At 32.6% G+C, this 22,262-nt stretch overlaps 2 protein-coding genes across 3 annotated transcripts; one reads left to right on the forward strand and one right to left on the reverse strand.

Annotated features, from left to right (window-relative positions):
• Positions 1-1,128: 1,128 nt before the first annotated feature.
• On the reverse strand, positions 1,129-4,182 carry LOC112281422 (protein UNUSUAL FLORAL ORGANS). The gene is made up of 2 exons (XM_024517923.3): positions 2,243-4,182; positions 1,129-2,028 (listed from the first exon to the last, which is right to left on the reverse strand). Exons 1-2 carry the CDS (start codon positions 3,132-3,134, stop codon positions 1,475-1,477), a joined length of 1,446 nt encoding a protein of 481 aa, XP_024373691.1. The 5' UTR covers positions 3,135-4,182; the 3' UTR covers positions 1,129-1,474.
• An 11,101-nt stretch (positions 4,183-15,283) lies between these two features.
• On the forward strand, positions 15,284-19,890 carry LOC112281267 (squalene synthase 8). Of its 2 annotated transcripts, XM_073533153.2 has the most exons (13): positions 15,284-15,756; positions 16,189-16,231; positions 16,517-16,606; positions 16,767-16,842; positions 17,101-17,170; positions 17,388-17,531; positions 17,747-17,851; positions 18,004-18,150; positions 18,358-18,433; positions 18,551-18,636; positions 18,888-18,973; positions 19,193-19,238; positions 19,439-19,890. In XM_073533153.2, exons 1-13 carry the CDS (start codon positions 15,562-15,564, stop codon positions 19,496-19,498), a joined length of 1,224 nt encoding a protein of 407 aa, XP_073389254.1. In that variant the 5' UTR covers positions 15,284-15,561; the 3' UTR covers positions 19,499-19,890. The 2 variants fall into 2 exon arrangements, with proteins under 2 accessions (XP_073389254.1, XP_073389255.1); XM_073533154.2 differs by lacking the exon at positions 18,004-18,150.
• The last annotated feature ends 2,372 nt before the right edge of the window (positions 19,891-22,262 follow it).

Here is a 22,262-nt window from a genome sequence, read left to right on the forward strand (position 1 = left end):
ACTATCTCTGAAAATATGCAGCCTGCAAAGCAGGAATGACACATAGTGAAATGGTATCTGTGGCCACAACTTTCTTTGGCTGGGACGAAATCCAAGCACAAAAAGACCAGACAATCTACAAGCTAATTAAGAAATGCGACTAAACGTTCCAGTGTCTAATGGTTGGTGCCATGGTCGGAGAATGTACTTCGATGCGTTGATACATCAGTTGTGAAGCACCACGTGCTATCTATCCACAGTTCCTGTCGACAAGCACCATCCTTGCATATGATGCTGCTACAGGAACTTGTTGCTGAAAAAGGTCTGAGTCAAGTCTTAAAAAATATGTCTTTTCGTCGTTATTGCCCATCCGTGACAGTGCATGACTTAATTCATGTTTCATTCTTTAATAGAACCAGGACACAATGAATTCCTCCAAAGTACAAATCACTGCCCATGGGTCACGTACGTGCTCGAAGCCTCGTCTTTGATTGTAGATAACTAAATCATAGCGTTCTTCATGCCCTTCCAGAACACCCTTCGCAAGAGAATGAGATCTGCCTCTGACAACTCACACGACAGAAGTGGAGGATATACTCTTCATTTTGGCCTCATTTCTGACCTCTTCTATTGGATAAAACTGATATGAGAGCTGCCTTTCACGAAGAACCAATCGATGTCGGGTCCTGTTTTGGCATTGAAGGATCCATTACAAGCGTCGGTGGACTCTCGATGCTTCAAGGAAACCGGACTTGGACATTAGTCCTTGTTTTTGTAGCTGCAGTCAGGACTTTGACCACATACCAACAAATTTTATGAGATCTTAATGATACTCTTCGAGAAAGTCTTGTCAGAATCGCCTTTCACTTATTGATTATAGAACTTGGACTTGTGTTTTACAACCAGTTGTCAGAATAACTTTGCACGTGATCATGGGCTTAGTATTGTACTTTTAAGTGGCTAAAGTCGACGGCGATCACCCACGAATGGTCTTTCATGATTAAAGAATATGTGCAAAATCGACGCAGCTCTTAAAATTTCAGACTAGAGCTCATATCCAGTCATCCCTACCTTGGGTTGGTATCTGTAATTCAAGAAACAGTTGCTTCAGAACGATACACAATTAGGAACCTAAAATTAGTCACGGTAGGGGAGCAGACACCACAGAGTTTTATTAATCAACGCCTGTTATTACAAGATTGTGGAAGGTTCAATGGCTTCTTAAAATGGTATACAATAGTCAAAAGGTGACCGTTCAAAATCAGTTGCCAATCTGCTACGAGATAGTTCACTCTCTACCATACATGTACAAGGATGCGATCATATTGCTTGCTCAAAATTGGCTAGTCAACTATCAGAAATCTTACACTTACAGCGGTGCTCCATTTGAAGCGCCCTTTACTCAGATGTGGGTGTCACCACAGCAACTCTCACTGAGACATGACATCTCATGTCATCTCTAATCTTCTGTACAAAAGTGCTCACCTCCCTGGAATTAAATCAGGGTGTCTAATCTGAGATCAATGACACACCCGTGCAAATTCTGTGAGCACTCAGATTTGGGTACGAAGCCGTTCCGAACGAGTCGCCACGCCGGGGGAGACTGGGAGAAGTCGCAGAGAGCAACAAATCCCTGGCCTCCATTTGGTTGAAAAATGTACACCATGTCGCCATGTCCGGCGCTCTGCAGCTCGTACTTCAGATACCACGACGGATCTATGTACGCTGAAGTGCAGACCGTGGGGGACATTTGGTTGAACAGCGTTTCCGGCATCATAGTAACCAGCTTCCAGGCCTTCCTCTGAGAGAGTTCCCAGACGCCAATTCCTGCAATCGTCGATAATGCTCGATCTTCCCGAAAACCCACCAGGAGAAGACGCCCGTTGGATTCAACCAAAGAAGGTGGAAGTACGTCGGCAAGATGTGACCTCCCCTTCCATACGCGTTTGATGGATGGGTATTCGGTGAAGACGAGGTCTGGTGGTAAGGGTACGCGCAATGGCCGCCACCGTGAGTTCTTGGTGTCATACATCACGAACGTATGAAGCTCTGCGGCCATTGTAGTTTGTCACATTCAGAATCGGTGAATCCATGAAATGATAAAACATAAGGTATGCTAAACATCTTAAGCACCATGGTTTTGACGTAAATAGCCTTCCAAAGAAGATCACCTTGCAGTAGCTCAGATCACAGGGATCAGAACTCTAAACCTGAATGCTAACTTCAAGAATCTCATGAATTCTGAGATAGAATGTGAAGTTACCTCGACTTGGATCGAAAGACAGGATCCGATTGAAGCGCATGTGGTAAACCGCCCCCTCGCAGAACGCCGTGGAGGTACGCATCTCGTCGCAGACATGACTCTGCTGGTTGTTGAATTTGTCACAAGCGATGCGCCAACATTCGGCTCGGGAGTCGTAAATCTCAGTGGTCTGCACTTGCTGGTCGTATTCCAGACCGCCGGCCACCACCAATTTGTAGTGGCCAGTTCCGAATTTGGAACTCCCTGAGGATCTCTCAGTGAACATGCTAACAACGGGCCCCTGCCGCCGATTTAGCAACGGTGAAAGCTTCTTCCACGACCTAGTGATGGGGTTGAACACACCAAACCGTATAAAATGGCTCTTTACGGCGCTAATTTTGAATACCATCAGGCCCGAGGCTGCACCACATAACACCAACCCCCCGATTTTTTGCGCAGTCGCGAAATGAGGGGCAGTGGTGAATGTTTGCCAGTCGTTCTGAGCAGGGTCGAATGCTTGAAGTTTGTAAGGGCTCCCTGGGAAGCCGTTCTCAAACAAAATCAACCATGATCGAGAAATTGGGTGGGTTGAATACTCATCATGACCCAACAAACCCCCAGAATAAATTTCTCGGTCCCATTTCTTGTTAAGGAGCCTCGTTTGGACAAGCGCCGTAAGAGGAAGGTGCGCTAGAATTCGCGCCACCAATTCTGGTTGCAATCTGCTCCATATCTGAGAATCTAAGGCTGGGGAACTAGATTGATCTGGTGTGTTACTCTTCCTCAGGTATTCTGAGGATTCTCCGATAAGTGGCATCTCAGAACAGTGTACGCTCCGACAGCTCAATTGCTTGTTCGTCAAAGTCCTCAAGGTTTTCGGAAGTATCTGTCTACTCTGCGATTTGGCCCCCATGATAAATACGTGCTGAATAATCGATCTGCTACGAGATCTTACAACTTCACCCCAAGGTCAGTTGGGTCAAAACTTTACACCGAAAGCAGCTGTGGAATATATATCTTTATGAAGGATGCACGCACCAAGACGTGCAATTGCTACGCCGTAGAACTCAACCCTGTCCATGAGGTCGCGAAAGGACTACGTTGCGGGAAAAGGAGACTCGGTAGCGCCGGCTACTATTCGCCTGGAAGAAGTAGTGGAAGAAGAAGGTGCATAAAGCGCAAAGTAGTTACGTCTCAAGGGAGAAGTCTGGTGAGCATTCGAGTCTCCGGGACATAGACCCAGGGAGCCTTGGATGCTTGTGATCGACGGCACCATCGAGCGCACAGAAGAGCAGCCACCAACTCAACCCACTAGTTCGTAGGCTTGAAATCTCATGACGAATCCCCTCGAAAAGAACAAAACAAAATAAAACTAAAACCAGGAAAAGGTAAGGACAATAAACAAATATACACAAACTAATTAATCCTCCTCCTCCTCCTCCTGCTCCGCTTCATGTGTAATACAATGCGCTCATGACTACCCGCTCCACTAATTCCAGAATTTCCGAATGATTCTGTGACGCTGCACCTTCTCCAGCGATCATTCGAAGTAATCTACTCCAAGCGAACTGATCGCTACCACCCCGAAAAACAAGAAAAAATTATAAATTTCAAGAGAGATTGCAGTACAAGCTCGATTTCGGGAGTTCAGTAGAATCGTATCCGAGCATTCAGACTCATGATGATAATCATGAAGGCGGCGCGTTAAAGATCAAGAACTCCACCGCCATTACTCACACCTCATGCCTCCCAACTAGCAACTCGATCATTTACTTCTCAGACACTCGCTCAATGGCCTCGCAGGGACAACCCACAAACTCAATGCCCTCGCAAAGGACAGGCGACAACTAAACAGACTCTGATGCGCGCTCAGATCCACCATCAGCCCTCTGTGCCCTGCAATTACTCCTCATAAGAAAACCCTGTGACCTGAGATTATGATCCTTGGCCTGCTTCGGGTCCCCTTCTCGTCCAACTCCCTGCGTGCCTTGTGAACATGTAGCATAGACGATTGGACCTGAACACCCACTTTACCCTACAACTGAAAGCCAGTTAAACAAAAAATAACCAGATAACTGGATAAAATAGACAAGTAAAGAAGCCAAAGAAAGGGAGTAGGGCCCATCAAAGGAGACTGATGACCAATATTTTAAACGAATACTAAAGATACGCTTCGGCTGCTCCGGCACAACGGTTTCGAGGCAATTCCCACCACCCCACCTGTCCTCCAGATGAGCCAAACACAAAATTTCGAGATATGAAAAGGGCGAACCGCTTTACATTTCGTTGCTCGCGATAGAAAGCTGAAAACGAACCTCCGCCTCATCATTTGGCCTACCGGAAGATCCCCTAGACACCGATTCCCGCGGCTGGTAATGTCAGTTCCCCAGGCTGGTCACAGTGTCACCGAACCCAATGCTAATCCATCGAAAAAGTCGAAGAGGAAGAAGAAGCAGCCGAAGAACAACCATCGCTTCAAATCCGCAAACCAGTCCTCGCAACAGCAATCAGTCAGCTGGGCATCACGGCCAAGTCAACTGGACGAAGCGGCATCATCCATCCTGATGCAGTGAATCCGCAACACTGTGGAAGCGCACAACTCATTCAGCGCAGAACTCGGCGCCCACGACGTCGCAAATTTTTCCTGCTTCAGGATGTCAGGTGAGAGTGAGTGAGTGAGTGAGAGTGAGTGTGCATGTGTGTGTGGATGTGTGTGAGTGAGAGTGAGTGTGGAATTCTTGGTTTTTTTGTTTCTTTTTTCGTAGCCTTTTTTGTTGCTTATTTGGCTGCTTTTTTTTCTTTGCTTTTTCGTGTACCCAGTGGTGAAATAATGAGACTGCCCCAGCTGCTCTGCATGCAAGGCTTGCTCCTCTCCCTTATATTGCCCTACATAATATTGCATTCATTGGCTTTGGATTTGAAAATTATGTCTCTGTCCTCTTTACTGAATTATGGCAAGTGCGCATGATTGGCCCTTCTGGGTCTTGTTTATTTGTTCATTTGTTTTACACAATAAATGTGTATGTGGATACATATATATATATATATATATATATATATATATTGTCTTTTGTAAGTGGTAATAATAGAACCAGGAAGCGGTGCAAAAATGTTCCTGCCTAGTTAATTGATTTGTGCAAAGGTGCCAAGCCTTTTAAGACAAGTCTTGTTGATATTTTTAGCTTTGTGTGGAAGCCTACATTTGTTGTGAGGTTTAAGTTATTATAGGTTAACAAGAAGGCTTTTTTAAATATAAAATAATAATAATAATAATAATAAGTGATTTTTTTTTTTTTTTTAATTTTTTTTTGTTGTTGTTGTTGTGAGGATTGATTTCATCACTTGTATTGAATACTTGTGTGATTGTTCTTGAAGTTTGATGTTGCAGTAGGTGTGTTGTTTTGAATGGATACAAAAATGCTATTAGTTTTTGATCAATTTGTTTTAGGCATTTTGTACTACATGGTTGATTGATGAGTCTCATCTTATTGTTTTGAAAGGTTTGAGGGTGATTTTATCTTATCAGATATTATTTAGGTGTGTGATTAATGCTAATATTTTAATATTTACAATCATATATTAAAATTTGAATTTGTAACATTTCTATTCTGGACATCGTGTTATTTATCTAAGATATGAATTTAATATTCGAATAATTATTTGTTACACCTTGAATATGTTTTTTCAAATATTTTTTTATTTTTGTTCAAAAATCACTAATAATTTTGAATAAAATTCATCTTCAATATGACGATTTTTTATTTTCATAATTTTATCAAAATTTTGTTTGAATAATAAATTTGGAACACCAAAAACTTTTGTTCAAAAATGCTATGTCTAAATAACTTAAAATGAATCAAACAAAGTATTTCAGACATAGCAAATAAGTGTCCACAAGTAATATATATTAATTCTCAATATCTATTTTTAATTAAAATATTATAAATTAACATATAATTAATAAAAATTTATCTAATACTAAAAAACTAAAAATATATACATCTAAAATTATTTTTAGATGTATAGGAACTTCATAGCTTAATAAATATTATTGAAATTATTTTTTTAATAAGTATAAGAGAAAGTATGTTTTATAATTTGTACAATTTATTTATGCCCATATGGATGTATAGTGATGTTGATCCAAATTAAATATACATCACATCATATTGATTAAAATAAATAGTTCTAAAATATAATATATATATATATATATATATTTCAATTTCATTTTAATAAGCCTAAATAATGCATGAAAAATTGAATGCTAAAGTACATGTTCATATACTAACCTGTAACAAAATGCGCTAGGAAGGGGAAGAAGGAGGAGGCGGTCAGCGGCGGCGACCGGGTCCGTCGCGGGGTTGGGTTCCGTGGTAGCTACGGAGCAGCGCCGCGCAGTCAAAATGTGAGAGCCCATCAGTGGGATTTATTGATGCCGAACCTGCTAAAAGTAACATTTCTTCAAGTGGGTTCACATCCCACCACGGATCGGAGACAATGCCCTACTGTCTAAATTTGACTGCTTTCTAGTGACTACGCTTCACGTGGCGATATCCGCAGGTTTTCGCGACTGCTGGGTTGTCAACACATCAATTCCCGGGGTTTGAGAGCGCAGTTGGGGGACAGGAATCTTAGGAAGTCACAAGCTGGGCAGCAATCAATCGACCCTCGGTTTTGGTATCAGGGATGGTCGGGTTGTTGTCCAGGTTTTTGGGGTGGCCTCGGGAACCATTTCCGCTACCGCTGCAGTCGCAGCAGCAGTGAGTGAGTGAGTGAGTGCATTTGACGTTGTCTGTTTGAAATAGCAACTACTGCAGCAGTCCACGACCGTAGCAGCCGTGGAATGGTTGTGATCAGCACCTGGGTTCGGAGTTACGAGAGCGATGTGAAGGGATTGTGACCGTCGCCTCTGGCCCGAATCTATAGCTCTCGTTGTCATCCCCTCCGCACATCTGAAAAGCTTCCCCCGGAGCACCGTGCAGCAACCCGCTTTTCCATTAAAATGTGGCCTGTGGTAGCTGCCCATGCAGGGAGATGGTGATGTTTCGTGAGAGAGAGAGCAAGAGCTGGCGAAGCTTGTGGATAACAGCGATGGTGAGGTTGTCGTGTGTGTGCACCACTGGCTTCCTGCCAGTTCGCGCATCGTGTAGTGAAGCTATTATAAATACTGCATTGTAATCGTGGTCCTACTTCATGAAAGATTCACAGAACAGTGTTTTTATTTCTTGGGCCATAGTGCAGAAATCGTTGTCACGTCTCTACCACCTCTTTTGTCACAAATGCCGCAAACTGTTTCAGCTTCCTATTGCATGCCACATCCACAGAAGCTCTCCATCGCATCGGACTCGTTCTCTTTACTCCCGATTTCCACGACCCCGCAGAGTCACTCGAAATAGTATCCCACGACACTGGTACGAACCGAATCCTTCCGAAGCAGGCAAAGATTATCATTTTGTTATGATCGCCCCCCTACAACCATAAGCATCGAAATCACCACAAATCAGAAGAACTTGCAATGCATAATATGAGCGGTGGTTTCTTACGAAGACCATTGCGAATGATGTTACGTTGTGCATTACTGTGGCTGAAACAAATCGGATTCTTCCGTTTCAGATTCTTGTTTGAAATTCCAGTTTGATTTTTATATTGCAGCTAGCTCGGCTCACTTTATTCGACGCCATGTTTAAAAATCAGTCTGGCTGACACCAACCAAAGTTCTGTGCGGGCACAAATCAAAACATGATGACTTTGTGAAGAAGTTGGTGGTTTTCTTTCTACTAAAAAAATTCTGACATCCTGTAAAAGGCAATGTTTCAATTGTTTTATTTCTATAAAACATCTGAATTATTTGATTTGTGCATTAGCTAAAACTGGCCCTTTAATATTCTTGAAACGATGTCTCATAGCATTCTGCTCATTATATCTATTATATGTGCTATAAGATTATCCTATAAGATTATCCTACCTTAACTTAAAACACATATTAACTTGAAACAATGGTATTTGTGTGTTAATGAGATCTATGTTTTATATTGCAAATTGGAATTGATCACAGCACAAATAATAATTTTTGGAAAATTAAATGGCCTGGATAAATTTCAACTTTCCATTCTTATATAAATCTACAAGAATGTTAAATAGACCCAAGCTTTTACTAGATTGATCCATCCATTCTAACCTACATAAAAAGAAAATAACTTCTAAATTCATTTCTCCTCTACTGGATCCAAAACCAATGAAAATCAACCACATTCATCATGATTATCATATTCTTCATCATAGGTAGGTCAATTTAGTAAAAACTTGGATCTATTTAAAATTCCTCTAAATGTATAAGCCATCAACTATAATGCAGCACATGAATTTTAGAACCATATGTTGATCATTATATTAAATTATATCATCTACTCTCAGAAAATGATATTTTACTATCAAAATTCTTTACAACTTCCATGGTTAATGTAAAATAATTAAAATAAATACTAATTTCACAACTTTTGAGGCTACACCATCTTGTGCAACTAGAGGCAAATATTTTGTCAAAAAAAAATATGTTTCTAAAATATAACTTAAGAATATATACATTAAAATAAAAATTTATTCGATCTTGTTATATTCTTGATTTTGGATTCTTACTTATTTGTTTTTTAAAGTTTAGGATCTATTATATATATATATATATATATATATATAATAATAGTAATAAAATTTATTTATTTTATTAAAAAATGATGGTAATAATAATTTTTTAATTTATAATATTTTATGATTAAATTTTTAATATTTATTGGTTTGGTGTTTATATATCAAAAACTTTAATGACATATTTTATATATCTATATTAGATTAAATTATATTAAAAAATATTATTACTACTTTCATATTTTTTTTACTAATCTTTTATTTTTTAAATTTAATAAAATTTATTTTATATATATATGTATATATATATATATTTTAAGTTCAATATTAATTGTATAATTTTATCTTATAAGGATTTTATAAATATGCTTTATAAAGTACAATTAAAACTTCAAGCATCTTTATTGAATTTATGAAGAATATATTTACATATTTAAAAAAATATATGCTTTGATTTCTAATTATATTTTATATTTAAAGTATTTAATGCTTATATGTAAATTTCTTATATATGAGCAATTTGAAAAAATTAAAAATAAATCATCTTATTTTAAGTGTTTTTTTTCTTTTTTCTGAATAATCAGTAAAAACATATAAATATATAATGTATTTATAGATATAAAATAAAATTAATAAGAACTTATATAATATGAAAGTTTTTTTTAATAGATTCTTAATTTTAACTTTATAAATGGTGTTATTTTGTAGAATTGACCTACAACTAATCTAACTAATACTATTGTATCAAAACCAATATGAAATTAAAAATTAACATTTTTTAACAAAAAAAACATTTCATTTTTATTTATTATAAAATATACTATATATTAAGAAATTAAATGAGATTTTTTAAAATAAAAATAGTAAATTATTTATTAATAAAATGGAATAATCTCTCACAACTCTATTAAAATTAGAAAAGACACCAAATTAATAGTTCATAAGAACCTGTATATGTGATTAATAACAAATTAAAGATTTAAAGTTATATAATTTAAATTAAAATTATTTTTTAAAAAAAATTATGTAAAAATTAAGATGAAAAATTTTCTCTTTATATTTTTCATAAAAAGAAGAAAAAAGATAAAAAAAAATAAAAAAGCATATCAATTTAATTCCATGGGTAGATTTTTATAAACTAAATTATTGAAATTATGTAATTATTCTTGATAAAATACTTTAAGTAAGATGTTCTTTTTATAAATTATAATTTGATTTTATTACATAAATCTTATAACCATATTTTGTACTATTATATTTTGATATTATGTTTTAAATTCTATTTTAAAACTAATTTAAATCAAATATATTTGCATATAATTTATTTATATATTTAATAAATTACATAGAAATCAAAATTAACAAAAATTCAAAATAATTAAAATTAAATAATAAAAATATTATTAAAAATCTTAAATAATATTATTTTTTTAATATTATATAATTTTTATAATTTTTATAGATATCACATTTTTTTATTTTTAAAAATTATAATTATTTTTAGTTCTAATTATATTTTAAAAATATTTTTGATACATATCATTTAATGAAATATTTCATATCATGTTGATTTGCAATGATTCTAAACTACTAGATAATGGTTGAGATTGGACCCAAGAGTTCTAAAACATTATTCCAAAATTATTCCATGCTTGACAAAAAGGAATAAATCAAGTAAATTCTCTCATTGAGTTATTAAAAGAATATATATATATATATATATATATATATATATCACAACATTTAGATACAAAGAAAAAAAACATATCAATGTAAAAATGTTAATTTTTTAGTTAATTGCTAACTAGTATAATTTATTTTCATGTATCTATATATATATTCATAATTATATATATATATATATATATATATATATATATATATATATATATATATGTTTATATGTGTGTATGTGTATTTATCTCTTTTCTAATTTTAATTTTGACGTATTTTAAAAATATTCAGTGTGAAAGAAATATATTTGATTTCTATATTATGCTTTGAAAAGAAATGAAAAAAATAATATGTATATTTATTTGTTATTCTAAAAATGAAAACATGTAATTTTAGTGATACAACTCATAATTTCGATCACAAATTATTAATTTCATATAAAGAAACCTAAGAAACATAATTTTCTAAAAGATTATATTAGAAATTATTTTTTAATTTTATCTTATATTCAAATTATTTGTAAGATTAAAAACTTAAGGTTTAAGTTTCTATTAACTTGCAACTTATTTTTTTAGGAAAATCTCTTAGAAATAGCTATTATTTAAATATTATTAGTCAAGATACTGAAAGGTCTTATTAAACAAGTTTCTTAATTAGATTTTCTAATTATGTCAATAGAAAGGAGTTTTAATTTTTTTTTTATATAACTTAAATTTTTGATTTTATGCTAGATAGTTTTAAATAATTCTTATAACAATAAAAATAAAAATTATAAAAATCTATTTTTATAAATTGTATTTTTTTAACAAATATAACACAAAATATTTCTAAAAACTTGAAATAAATATAAACATGGCACTTTTTTTTTTACTGTATATTCGTTTATTCCAATATTTGTTTTTATCAGAATTAATGGTACCGTATTAAAGCAACCATTGAATAGTAATTAGTCTTCAGTTTTTTAAAACTTCTTTGATAATTCTAGATTAGACTTAATCTAAGTTCTATTTTAGGAAAGAATGTTGTATTAAAAATTAAAATTATCTTGATATCAAATTTTCATTTTTATAATTTCTAATAATTTATATTTATATTTTATAATATTACCAATTTTTTTGTTACTAGTTAAAAATTGATATAAAATCCTTAAATTTCTTGATGTTTGATATGATAACTAATTTTTTTAATATTTAGAATATAAAGCTAAATTTACTTGTTAAAAATATAGATCTAATTAAAAATACGAAGTTGATATGAGACATATTTATAAAATAAATACTTAAAAATAAAAGATAATTAAAGAGTGTTTTCTCAAAGTCATATTATAAGAGAGGTGTTATTTAGATTAAGAATGACTTTAGTTTTTTTTGCTGTATTATAATTTTTTTTTATAACAAATTTTGTATGAACTATTTGAAAAGCCATCATGTATAGTGCACATTTTCAATAATATCACCAAGCACTAAAACTTTTCTCTAAAGTTGTAACTTAAATATATTTTATCTATGCATTTTTTTTAAATTATATAATTTTGAATAATATTTTGATTCTATCTTTGTTGTTGAGAAAATTAATTATAATTAACTTATTAAAAAATATGAAAATAAAAAGGACCAAGTAATTAAAAAATATGAGAAATTTAAGTCAATAGATTAATACAGGTATAATCTTTCTTACTATTTCTTAATTTTTTTAATCTTTTAAGAGATTTAAATTGTACCATATTAATTTTTGTATTGTCTAATTTTGATTGTGTACCTTAAGAAAATAGAGATATTTGATGTAAAAGTATAGAAATATGAAGGTACTATTGTAATACATTATAATCAAAAATTGTAAAACCAATCATCACATTCAATAAAAAAAAATAGTGATTTAACTCAATGTTTGAAGATCAAGCAAGTTTTATTAATTGATGCAAAAATATCATAAGGTTTTCCATTAATAAATCAATTTTTTTCTAATAAAACATCTAAATTATCTAACATAAGGTCTTATTATTTTAAAAAGATAAAAACAAAGAAAAATATTAATTTACTAAATAAGGTTTCAATCAACTTGATTAGAGATTCTTAGATTAAATAACTAAGAAGTTGAAATTAAATAAAGATATATACTAAGTTAATGAATCTTTAATACTTAAATTTAATACCATCAAAAAGTTTAAAAAGATGTATTCTTGATTCTCTAATTGATGCAATTGTGTTAATATGAATGACTTAAGGTAGTACAATTGTTAAAGAAATTTTTATTTTCTTTGTATCTTCTTGATTAATTACTCACAATATTGGTTGAGGTGGTATTCAAAGTTAACACATAGTAATCATTAATTCTCTTATTTTTTCTAGAATTTGTATTATGTTATTTTTAAATTTATAATAATTTTTTCATGAATATATTAATAAAGAAAATTATTTTTAAGGAATAAAAATTATAAAATAGTATTGAAAAAATAATATTATTTTAAATAATATTATTTGCAAAAAGGAAATATTTCTCTCTTTTTTCGTTTTTTTGTATAAAATTAGATATAAATAAGCAAGAAGCCTATTATGTATATTTTAGTTAAAAAATAAAAATACAGACCTAATAATAAGAATTTTAAATTTTAAAAATATGTATTTAAATACCTTATCTTTTTAACTAATATAATTTTCTATCATTAGATTCTATATTTTAAAGATAGTAAATATATCAAAATCTTACTTTGGTATGTATATATATATATATATATATATATATATTACTTGGATAATTATCTAAAATAAATATTAAATTTAGACCTTTAAATTTTGAAGTAATTGGTATTCTCTTTTAAACATTTGATTACATATAGTGTAGCATTCTTTTAGTACAATTACGAAAATATAAAAGCTCATTATGAAAGTTTTTCTAAGTAAAAATATTCTCAAAATTATATCTTAAAATAATTATTTTAAACATCAATGATTTTATAATTTTATGATTCATTTTTTATTCTTTTGTATGCTAGAATTTAATTATAATTTAAAAAAAATCTAAACAAAAAAAGAAATATATCTACAATAATATCTCCTATAATTTAATGTTAGTTTTCAATCTTTTTTTCTTAATCACTACTTAATTTGTTAGGAAAATTTTGGAACTTTTTCTTTTGTTGTCTATCTAAATCAACAAAGTTATTTTCATAAAAAGAAAGAAAAAGAAAGAAAAAGAAAGAATAAAATGATTATATTGTGATTTAAAAATAAAAAATATTAATCTATGCTATTAAAATCTTATAATTTTTTTTATTTTAATTTTTTTAATTCCTACAATATTTTAAGATATTTTATTCTCCGTCAATACTATTCTATTCTATTTTATCAAATTAATCTTTAGATTTTACCTAATTTATTTTTAATGTAGTATGCCATGTGTTGGTTATTTTGTCTACTACCAATAATATTTTAAAATATGAAGTACCACTATTTGATTTTGTTATCATATAGTTGAATAAGAAAGCCACAATGACCTCTTCTAGCTCTATTGTGTTATTTCTAAATAACAAAATAAGTTGAGACTTATCAATAGCTTTAATGCTTAACTCTTGCTTGTATCATTATAAGATACCTTATTTCCAAGATTCAATTTTATTATTTTTACTTTTCTTATGAATATATCTTTCAGTTGTTTATTCATCTTTTTTTAGAAAAATCTCTCATAATTATTCATGAAATTTCTTACACAAGAAAATCTTTCACCTTCACTTGTTACAATCCAAATTTATTCTTACTAATAAAATCTTTGATAATACTTTTAATCTAAAATTTCTATTGCTATTCTCTTATTCCAACTATATTTTGATACTAATTTCAAGAAATTTAGATACAAAATTGCACAATTAAAAATGAAATTACACTAGCTAAAGATTAATTTGATTAAAATTTAACCATCCATTTTTAATCATCTCAACCTTTTCAATGAAGTTAATATACTTCTTAAAGACTTTCTATCAATATTACCATTGCTTACTAAACACAACATATTCCATATTACAAAACAATGTTTTTGCTCTTCATACTAGAAGAGGGGACTAAAAAAAAAAAACTATTCTTGCTTCTTTACAAAATTTCTATAAAGGTGGTCCTTAATGGCAAGCAAACTATTGTGCTATATTTATACCAAGTATAATTAAAATATAATTACAGCACTCACTTGAATTATAAATTACTATATTTTATGAAAAATAAGGAAAAAAGAAAAAAAGAAAAAAGAAAATCCAGTTGTACCAATCTTGACAACATTTGAATGACATAGTAAATCCAAATGGAGATGGAAACTACTCAAGTTGTTTTTGGATATCCAAAAGACAACACAATACAATTGAATCTGTATTTTCCTACCCACTCAAATTGCATAACTGTGTCTGAAAAGTTTTCTATGTAACATTTGTAAGCATTTGAAAACATTTGTAATCATTTATATCGCGTTGTCTAACACACACACACAATAATAGGAACTTTGGATGCAAACAAACTCAAGGATGACTAACTGCAGCGCGTGTCCCTGGCGGCGTCGCGACGCATTCGTTACTGGTTGGTGGCGACGAGCGCTGGGTGACGCGAGGGACGCAAGGGACGCGCAGGGCCCGGGGAAGGAAGGAAAGGAAGGAAGGAAGAGCTACTGAGCTGAAGAAGCAGTGAGAGAGATAGCAAAGCAAGGCCCCCCCGCGAGGGAAGCGTGAGAGAGAGACGCAGCAACTACGGCGTTCTCCGCCTCCTCGTGCAGGAGAGCACGTATTCTGTCCACCCCACGCGGTCACTGCACCCCAGCGTCACCTTTTCCCGTTGCTCTTCTGCAACATCCCATCACTGCATTGCTTGGTATTGTATCACGCTTGCGAGGCGTCACATTGTATCGGTCGTACTGATCCTGGGCTGACGGCGAGGAGAAAATTCGCGTTTTAGTATCGATTGGTGGTTGTTTGTTTGTTTTGACAATTTTGGTTTTTGAGAGTTGGGTTGGTCGGAAAGAAGGGGTGTTGGTGGTATCCGCGCGTCATGGGGTTGATGGAAACGTTGGTGAAGCATCCGGACGAGATTCGGCCGCTGGTGAAGCTGAAGGTCGATGCAATGCGGGCGCAGCGGGCCATCCCCAAGGACCCCTACTTGGCGTTCTGCTACCGTATGCTCATGCGCGTCTCCCGCAGCTTTTCTATTGTTATTCAGCAGCTGAGGACCGAGCTTCGTGATGCTGTACGTGCCCCATCTCTCTCTTGATTTCGGAACCTTTCTTGGATTTTGCTTGTTTCTTATGGGGGACAGTGCATGTTGCAAAGCGTGTTTTCAGTTAACCCATTTTCAAGTCGATCGTCGTCAATGTTGTTTGTTCCGCATGGTTACTGGCAGGTCCAAGTATTGCTCATTCTAGTACCCTCTTGTGGATGCTTATTTTGTTGCCTGTGTTACTTTGGAGTAAATCCTGTGGAACTATAACGTCTTCCAACTTGGGTAAAAGACAATAATTTTAGAAGCAGAACGTCAGGTTGTGTTCTTGTCTTGGACGTCACATGTAGGACAGGAGGTCTGGCAACGTACGGTTAATGCTTCTTTGTGGACAATATTGTTTTTTGAAAGGAATGCCCAACTGTCTCTTAATTAACTCTTGATGTCTTTATGTTGTTACAGGTTTGTGTGTTCTATTTGGTGTTGAGAGGCCTGGATACAATCGGTGAGTTGTCAACCTATATTTGATTGCTAATGAAAGATGAAAGTTCAGTAAATATTCAAGTAAAGCTGTAATCGTATACTGTAGAAAGCATCACTTACAGATTTCGGATCTATGAATTGTATCTTGTAATAATATGAAAACTTTTGGAGTGTCACACAAAAGTAAATAGATGATGAACTTGATGAAGCTGTTCTTGAAATTCACGATAATCCTCGTAATTGGCGGAGGAAGCTGGAAATGATTCGAGAATTCTAATTTTGTACGACTCATATTTTGGTTTGACAGAGGACGACATGGCAATTCCAATAGACATCAAGGTCCCCATCCTCAAGTCGTTTCACGAGCATATTTATGACCCTTCGTGGAAGTTCGTTTGTAAGTAAGTTATTCTTTTCTTGTCAACATGTGAGATATTGCTGCATGTCTAAGATTCCTCAAGTGGAAATTGGTTCTAGCCAGTATCTATAGAGTCTGTTCCTTGTCACCCGATCTGTGGGGATCAAACTAAGCGTGTTCATCAATGTGAGGATGTCAGGTGGTGAGAAGGATTACAAGGAGTTGATGAACAAATTCGAATGTGTGTCGAATGCCTTCTTGAATCTTGACGAGGGGTAACTTCTTGGTCATTCCTTAGCTCTTCCACGCGTAAGGTTGCAATTGACCTGATGATTACGCTCAGCATATCGTGTCGAATCGTATTTGGCCCCACTTGAATTTGAACAATTTCTTCCGTTTGGTTGCTGAGCGCAGTAGCAGACTTGTAATGTATCTATTTACATCGTAAGGTGAAGAACGTTGCTGAGTGACTGTTGTGTGTTTGACTGTGCCTTTTAAAGTAACACGTCGTGGACCTGGTGGTAAGGGTATAGGTATCAACGTGTGATTGCTGAAATGACAAACCGGATGGGAGTTGGCATGGCTAAGTTTATTGAGACTGAGGTGTGTGCTATGTTCGGAATCTGTGAAGTGTGGTAGTTTTTCAACAACTACCACTACTACTACCATCAATACTTCTGTTTGTGTAGTTGCTCCTACAATTAAATTTAACCAGGGGCTTGGCAATTTCTTGGTCTCAACGTGCTTTTAAGATTCTGTTTTACATTTTAAATTGAATTAGGTTTATCAAAGCTCATTTAGAATTTATGCTCTCACACAGGTGTTGACAGTAGAGGATTACAACGAGTATTGTCACTACGTCGCAGGCCTTGTGGGCTTAGGATTGACCCGGCTGTTTCATGCCTCTGGTCTTGAGAGCTTTCAACCAGATGACCTCTCAAACTCTATGGGCCTCTTCCTTCAGGTGCTTACAAATTTATTCACCTTCATCAAAAGGAAGTGCACAAACTTCAGGATTTTCATAGTTCCTGCTGCTTTTCTGGAGTAGCTTGGATGGAAAGCTCTTTTATTCTCTTATTTATTCTATATGATGTCATGTGATGAAATGTTCGGTATCCAGTATGCTTTTTCCCGTTTGACCACCTGTGAATTCATAAATGAGTTTGGATTTGGTTTCAGAAAGCAAATATCATAAGAGATTACCTGGAGGACATTAATGAGATTCCTGCACCTCGAATGTTCTGGCCACATGAAATCTGGGGCAAATTTGGAACTAGACTGGAGGTATGCAAATATTTACAACTCTACAGTTCAAACGAATTTGAATATAAGTGGTATAATTTACTTGAATATAGAGTGTCATAAATTTGAACATTTTTCGTATAGCATGCCAGTTAAAGATAGTGACTTTCTAAGATGATTGCTAAAACAAATAGGACTTCAAGCTTGAGGAAAACTCAGAAAATGCTGTGCGGTGCCTGAATGCAATGATTACAAATGCTCTAACGCACGCAACAGACTGCCTCAAATACATAGAAGCAAATAAAGATGAATCTAATCTTCGATTTTGTGCCATTCCCCAGGTTTGTCATTACCCGTTTATTTAACGATAGAAATGAGCAAGTAGTGGTTGTGGGTGCTTTGCTCGTTTTTCCGGTGAATGTAACTTCAAAATTTGTTGCTGAATACAGCTTGAGGCAGGACTGGCAGATCTAGAGGCTAACTTCACGGTGTTCCAACTAAGTATGGTCGTTGAAGTCCTCTGTTGACCCAGTTATTTTCCTGAACAGATTATGGCGATTGGAACCCTTGCAGAGTGCTACAATAATATTAACGTCTTCAGGGGAGTTGTAAAGATTAGGCGAGGTGAGTTCTTTTTTGAGGGTAGCAGGTTTCCTGAAAATGATTCATCAAAGAATGTAGAAGCCATAAACTTCGCTATCTCTTGTGAACTGACTCAAACTCCGATTGTTTCTGCCACAGGAATAACCGCCAAGGTTATGCAGACTAAGACAATATCCGACGTGTATGGAACTTTCTTTGATTTCTCCAGAAAGATTGCTGAGAAGGTATGTCACATATTAAGCCCTACTGCAGGTCGATCTGCTTCGCTTTCAACTGTCTTTCTAAATTTTTTTGTCTCGATATATGTCCAAGTCCTCCAATCGTGGAAGGACTATTAGAATTCTTTTTGTGGGTGTATTGAGGCCTAGTAATTGTGGCTGGCAAGTAAGCAATTACAAGGTAAAGATGGTTAATAATATTTAACAATCTAGTATACCTGGAAGTTTAAGCTAACTAAGGGTCTTGAATGCCAAAGATTGGTGAGAATGATGATTCAGCATCAGCGACTCGCAAACATATCGAAGACATACAGGAGTACTGTGAATCTCACTTACTTGAAACGTAAGTACTTTCCTTGTTTGCTTTCTACGCTACAGAAAAAATTGTTTCCAAGTTCCAAAAGTTTTCATATACAAATATATTTACTTACTCATGAAGATGATGGCTACCCGCATGTGTGGAATTCTATTTTTTCTCTTGATCTGAAACTCTCATCAAATAACATTTGATATGTAAGATCTAGTAAGTTGTATTAATCTTTTATTTTGATTTCATCGACAGGCGCGTATATTCCATAGATCAAGAATACGGACTAGACATCTTAGTGGTATGTCTTTTTCACTGTCTTTGTTCCGAATTTTCTGCACTATATTTGATAAGAATATTGGTTATTGCAAGTGAATTTCCAGAAGCATAGTTAATCATTAGAGTTTCATTTAAAAATATCTTTTCAGTCCAGATGAACGGCAATAGCTCCATTAGTGTCGTGAGTTTTGCACTAATTACTGTTACTTCTACCTTGTGCAGTTTCTTGTGGTTTTCTCGCTCTTGAGCGCCATGGTCTACATGCTTTACAATCACTGGTAGGAATACCAGGTTTGGGACACTACTGGGTCCAGGGTAGTTCAAACTCATCTCAAGAATTTCATTTGTCGTCCCCACAGGAGTTGTTATCCATTTCGTAATTGTGAGATACGGTAGGTGCACTCTGCCTGTAGGAGTATTCCGTTCTCGGTAAAACTCATTTTGATGAATGATTATTTAGGAGCATCTTATTTTTCACGATGAGACAGTATTCATCATCTATCTAATATTTGGATCATGCATAAATACTTTGATGAAACTAATGTGGAGTTTGAAATTTACGTGTAATTTTAGGATCATTAAGTAGTTTTATTTTCTTTCAGGTACTTTTTTCCCAATAATTTTCAATAAGAAGGCATTTCGGATGATTGTCTTTGAATAGTTCTTTTCTATAATTCTTTTGCATTTTGACTACTTTCCTAGACCAAGTATGAGGTCTCCGTCATGGAAGTTTTTTCAAAATTCTCTTTGTGGCATTACAAAAATAGAAACATTGTAACGTTAGGAACCTCTCCCACATCCAACTCTTTAAAGGGTCTCTCAGGAGCCTTTTTTGTATGGATCCAAACCAACAACCAATTTATGAATGTAGAAGAATCTCTTAGATCCAAGTTTGTGGTCGAATCTTCAACAAATAAATATTGTTTGATGATAAATAGCATGAATTATTAGTAAAGGGGAGGGTAATGTTTCATGTTTAATTGTCATATTTATTCAAAATTATAATACTTTATTTTAAAATATTACTAAAATTCTTTATTATTTTATTTTTCATATACATCGAAACTTTGTTAAAAATTATTCAATGTAACATTTTAATTTTTATTCTAAATGGAATTGCTTTATCATATTTTACTAATTTATTGAATAAAAAAAAATAACAAAATAATAAGAGTAAAAGAAGTTAACAAATAAACCTACTTGCATGTAAAATTATTTTTTTTAATATGAAGTCTTGTAAATACTTAAGTTTTTGATTTGTTCAAAGATAATGTAATTTTAAAATTAAGAATAAAAAAATATAATATATTAGCATACTTAAATAAAAACTAAAGATTAAGCTTCAAAATTATATTATTCAATACCAATCAATTATAATCACTTCTACCATCTTTGACTCTAACTAATCTTTATTGAAGAAAAAGAAGTCTAAAGGCTACAAATACTTAGCATCAGCAAGTATTGTACTCTAATAGAAGTGTGGAGGAAGATGATTCTTACTTCCAACACTCTTTACTTATAGGTAGTGGTTTGCTTATCAACGAGGCAACTTCCATCCATTTGATATTACATCTATTTCTACCTCTTCTTAGTAAAGCCTCGGTACCACCATAATAAGTTTACCTCTTTGCTGCCTTTTTACTATTAGCAACATACTATGCTTAAACTTTATGTGGTTGTAACTAAGCAAGTACTTGGTGTTCTTCAACAATCTTAAGATGAATAATAATTTGGTTATGATTCTTTTGAAGATTCTAAAACATTTAACCATTAACGTTATAATATTATATAATGCCTTAAAACCACAACTTATTCATAATATATATATATATATATATATATATATTTGAAATGTGGAAAAAATTTTATATATAATATTATATTTTAAAAATAATATTTAATATATAAAGATTTATTAACAAGAAATAAAACCAAATTAATATCATTAATTTAAGGAAATCTTCAAAAAAATACTATATATTCACTTTATCTAAATATTCCTATAATCTTCATAATTGTTTTTTAACTAGAGTTTCTAGAAGATTTGAAGAATTTATAATGGTACTTTTAGTAAATTTAAAAATATATATTAAAAGGATGCATAAATAGAATTACAAAATTTACACCAAAATCCTCCTATTTTAGTATATGTAACCAAATTTTAGAAATTGGCATGCAATATTGGTTGGATTATATTATTAAATACAGTTTAGAAATAAAATGAAAAATCAAATTTCAAACCATTATATTAATTAGAAGTAGCTGAATAAAAAATAATCAAAAAAGAAACCAAGCCATTTGAAGCATCTAACTTGCCATCAAACTTAAGACTCTTCTAATTTACTTTAAAAATTAATAATCTATCCCTATATATTAAAATAAAGTATAGATTTTTATCAACAAAAAAAAAAAAAAAAAAAAACTTTTACTTATCGAAGCAACATAAAACATAATCATATTTATAAAAGAAAATTAAACACCGATTGTTTTTAATATTATGAAATCTTTTTATTATTTAATTTTTAATTTTTTTTTAATAATTTCAAAACCTAGATATATATATATATATATATATATATATGTGTGTGTGTGCGTGTGTGTGTATTAAATAAATAAAAATTGAATATCATTTTACATATTATAATACTAGAATATTTATACAAAAATCTAAAATAAAATAAATAAATAAACTAATTAAAATTATATTTTTAATTTCAATTATTAAATCTCTGATAATAAATAATTTATTATCAGATATTTAATAAAATATTTTTTTAAGATTTATCTGGTAATAACAAGTTTAAAACTTTTAGAACAACTTGAGCTAAAAAATATGTATTTAAGACTTGTTTAAACAATTTGTGAAATTTTATCAAAATAAAAATTCAAAATTAAATAATATTATGTACAGACCATTGAAATTTTAAATCTGATATAAAAATAATTATAATTATAATTTTTTTTTATTAAAATTATTCTTTCAAAATTTCCATAAAACATAGAGTCTACAAATGTAGTCAAAGCACTTTGTTATGTCTTAAGGTTG

The sequence above is a fragment of the Physcomitrium patens genome, chromosome 4, assembly GCF_059467195.1.
Source record: "Physcomitrium patens ecotype Gransden chromosome 4, ASM5946719v1, whole genome shotgun sequence".
Classification (NCBI taxonomy): Eukaryota; Viridiplantae; Streptophyta; class Bryopsida; order Funariales; family Funariaceae; genus Physcomitrium; species Physcomitrium patens.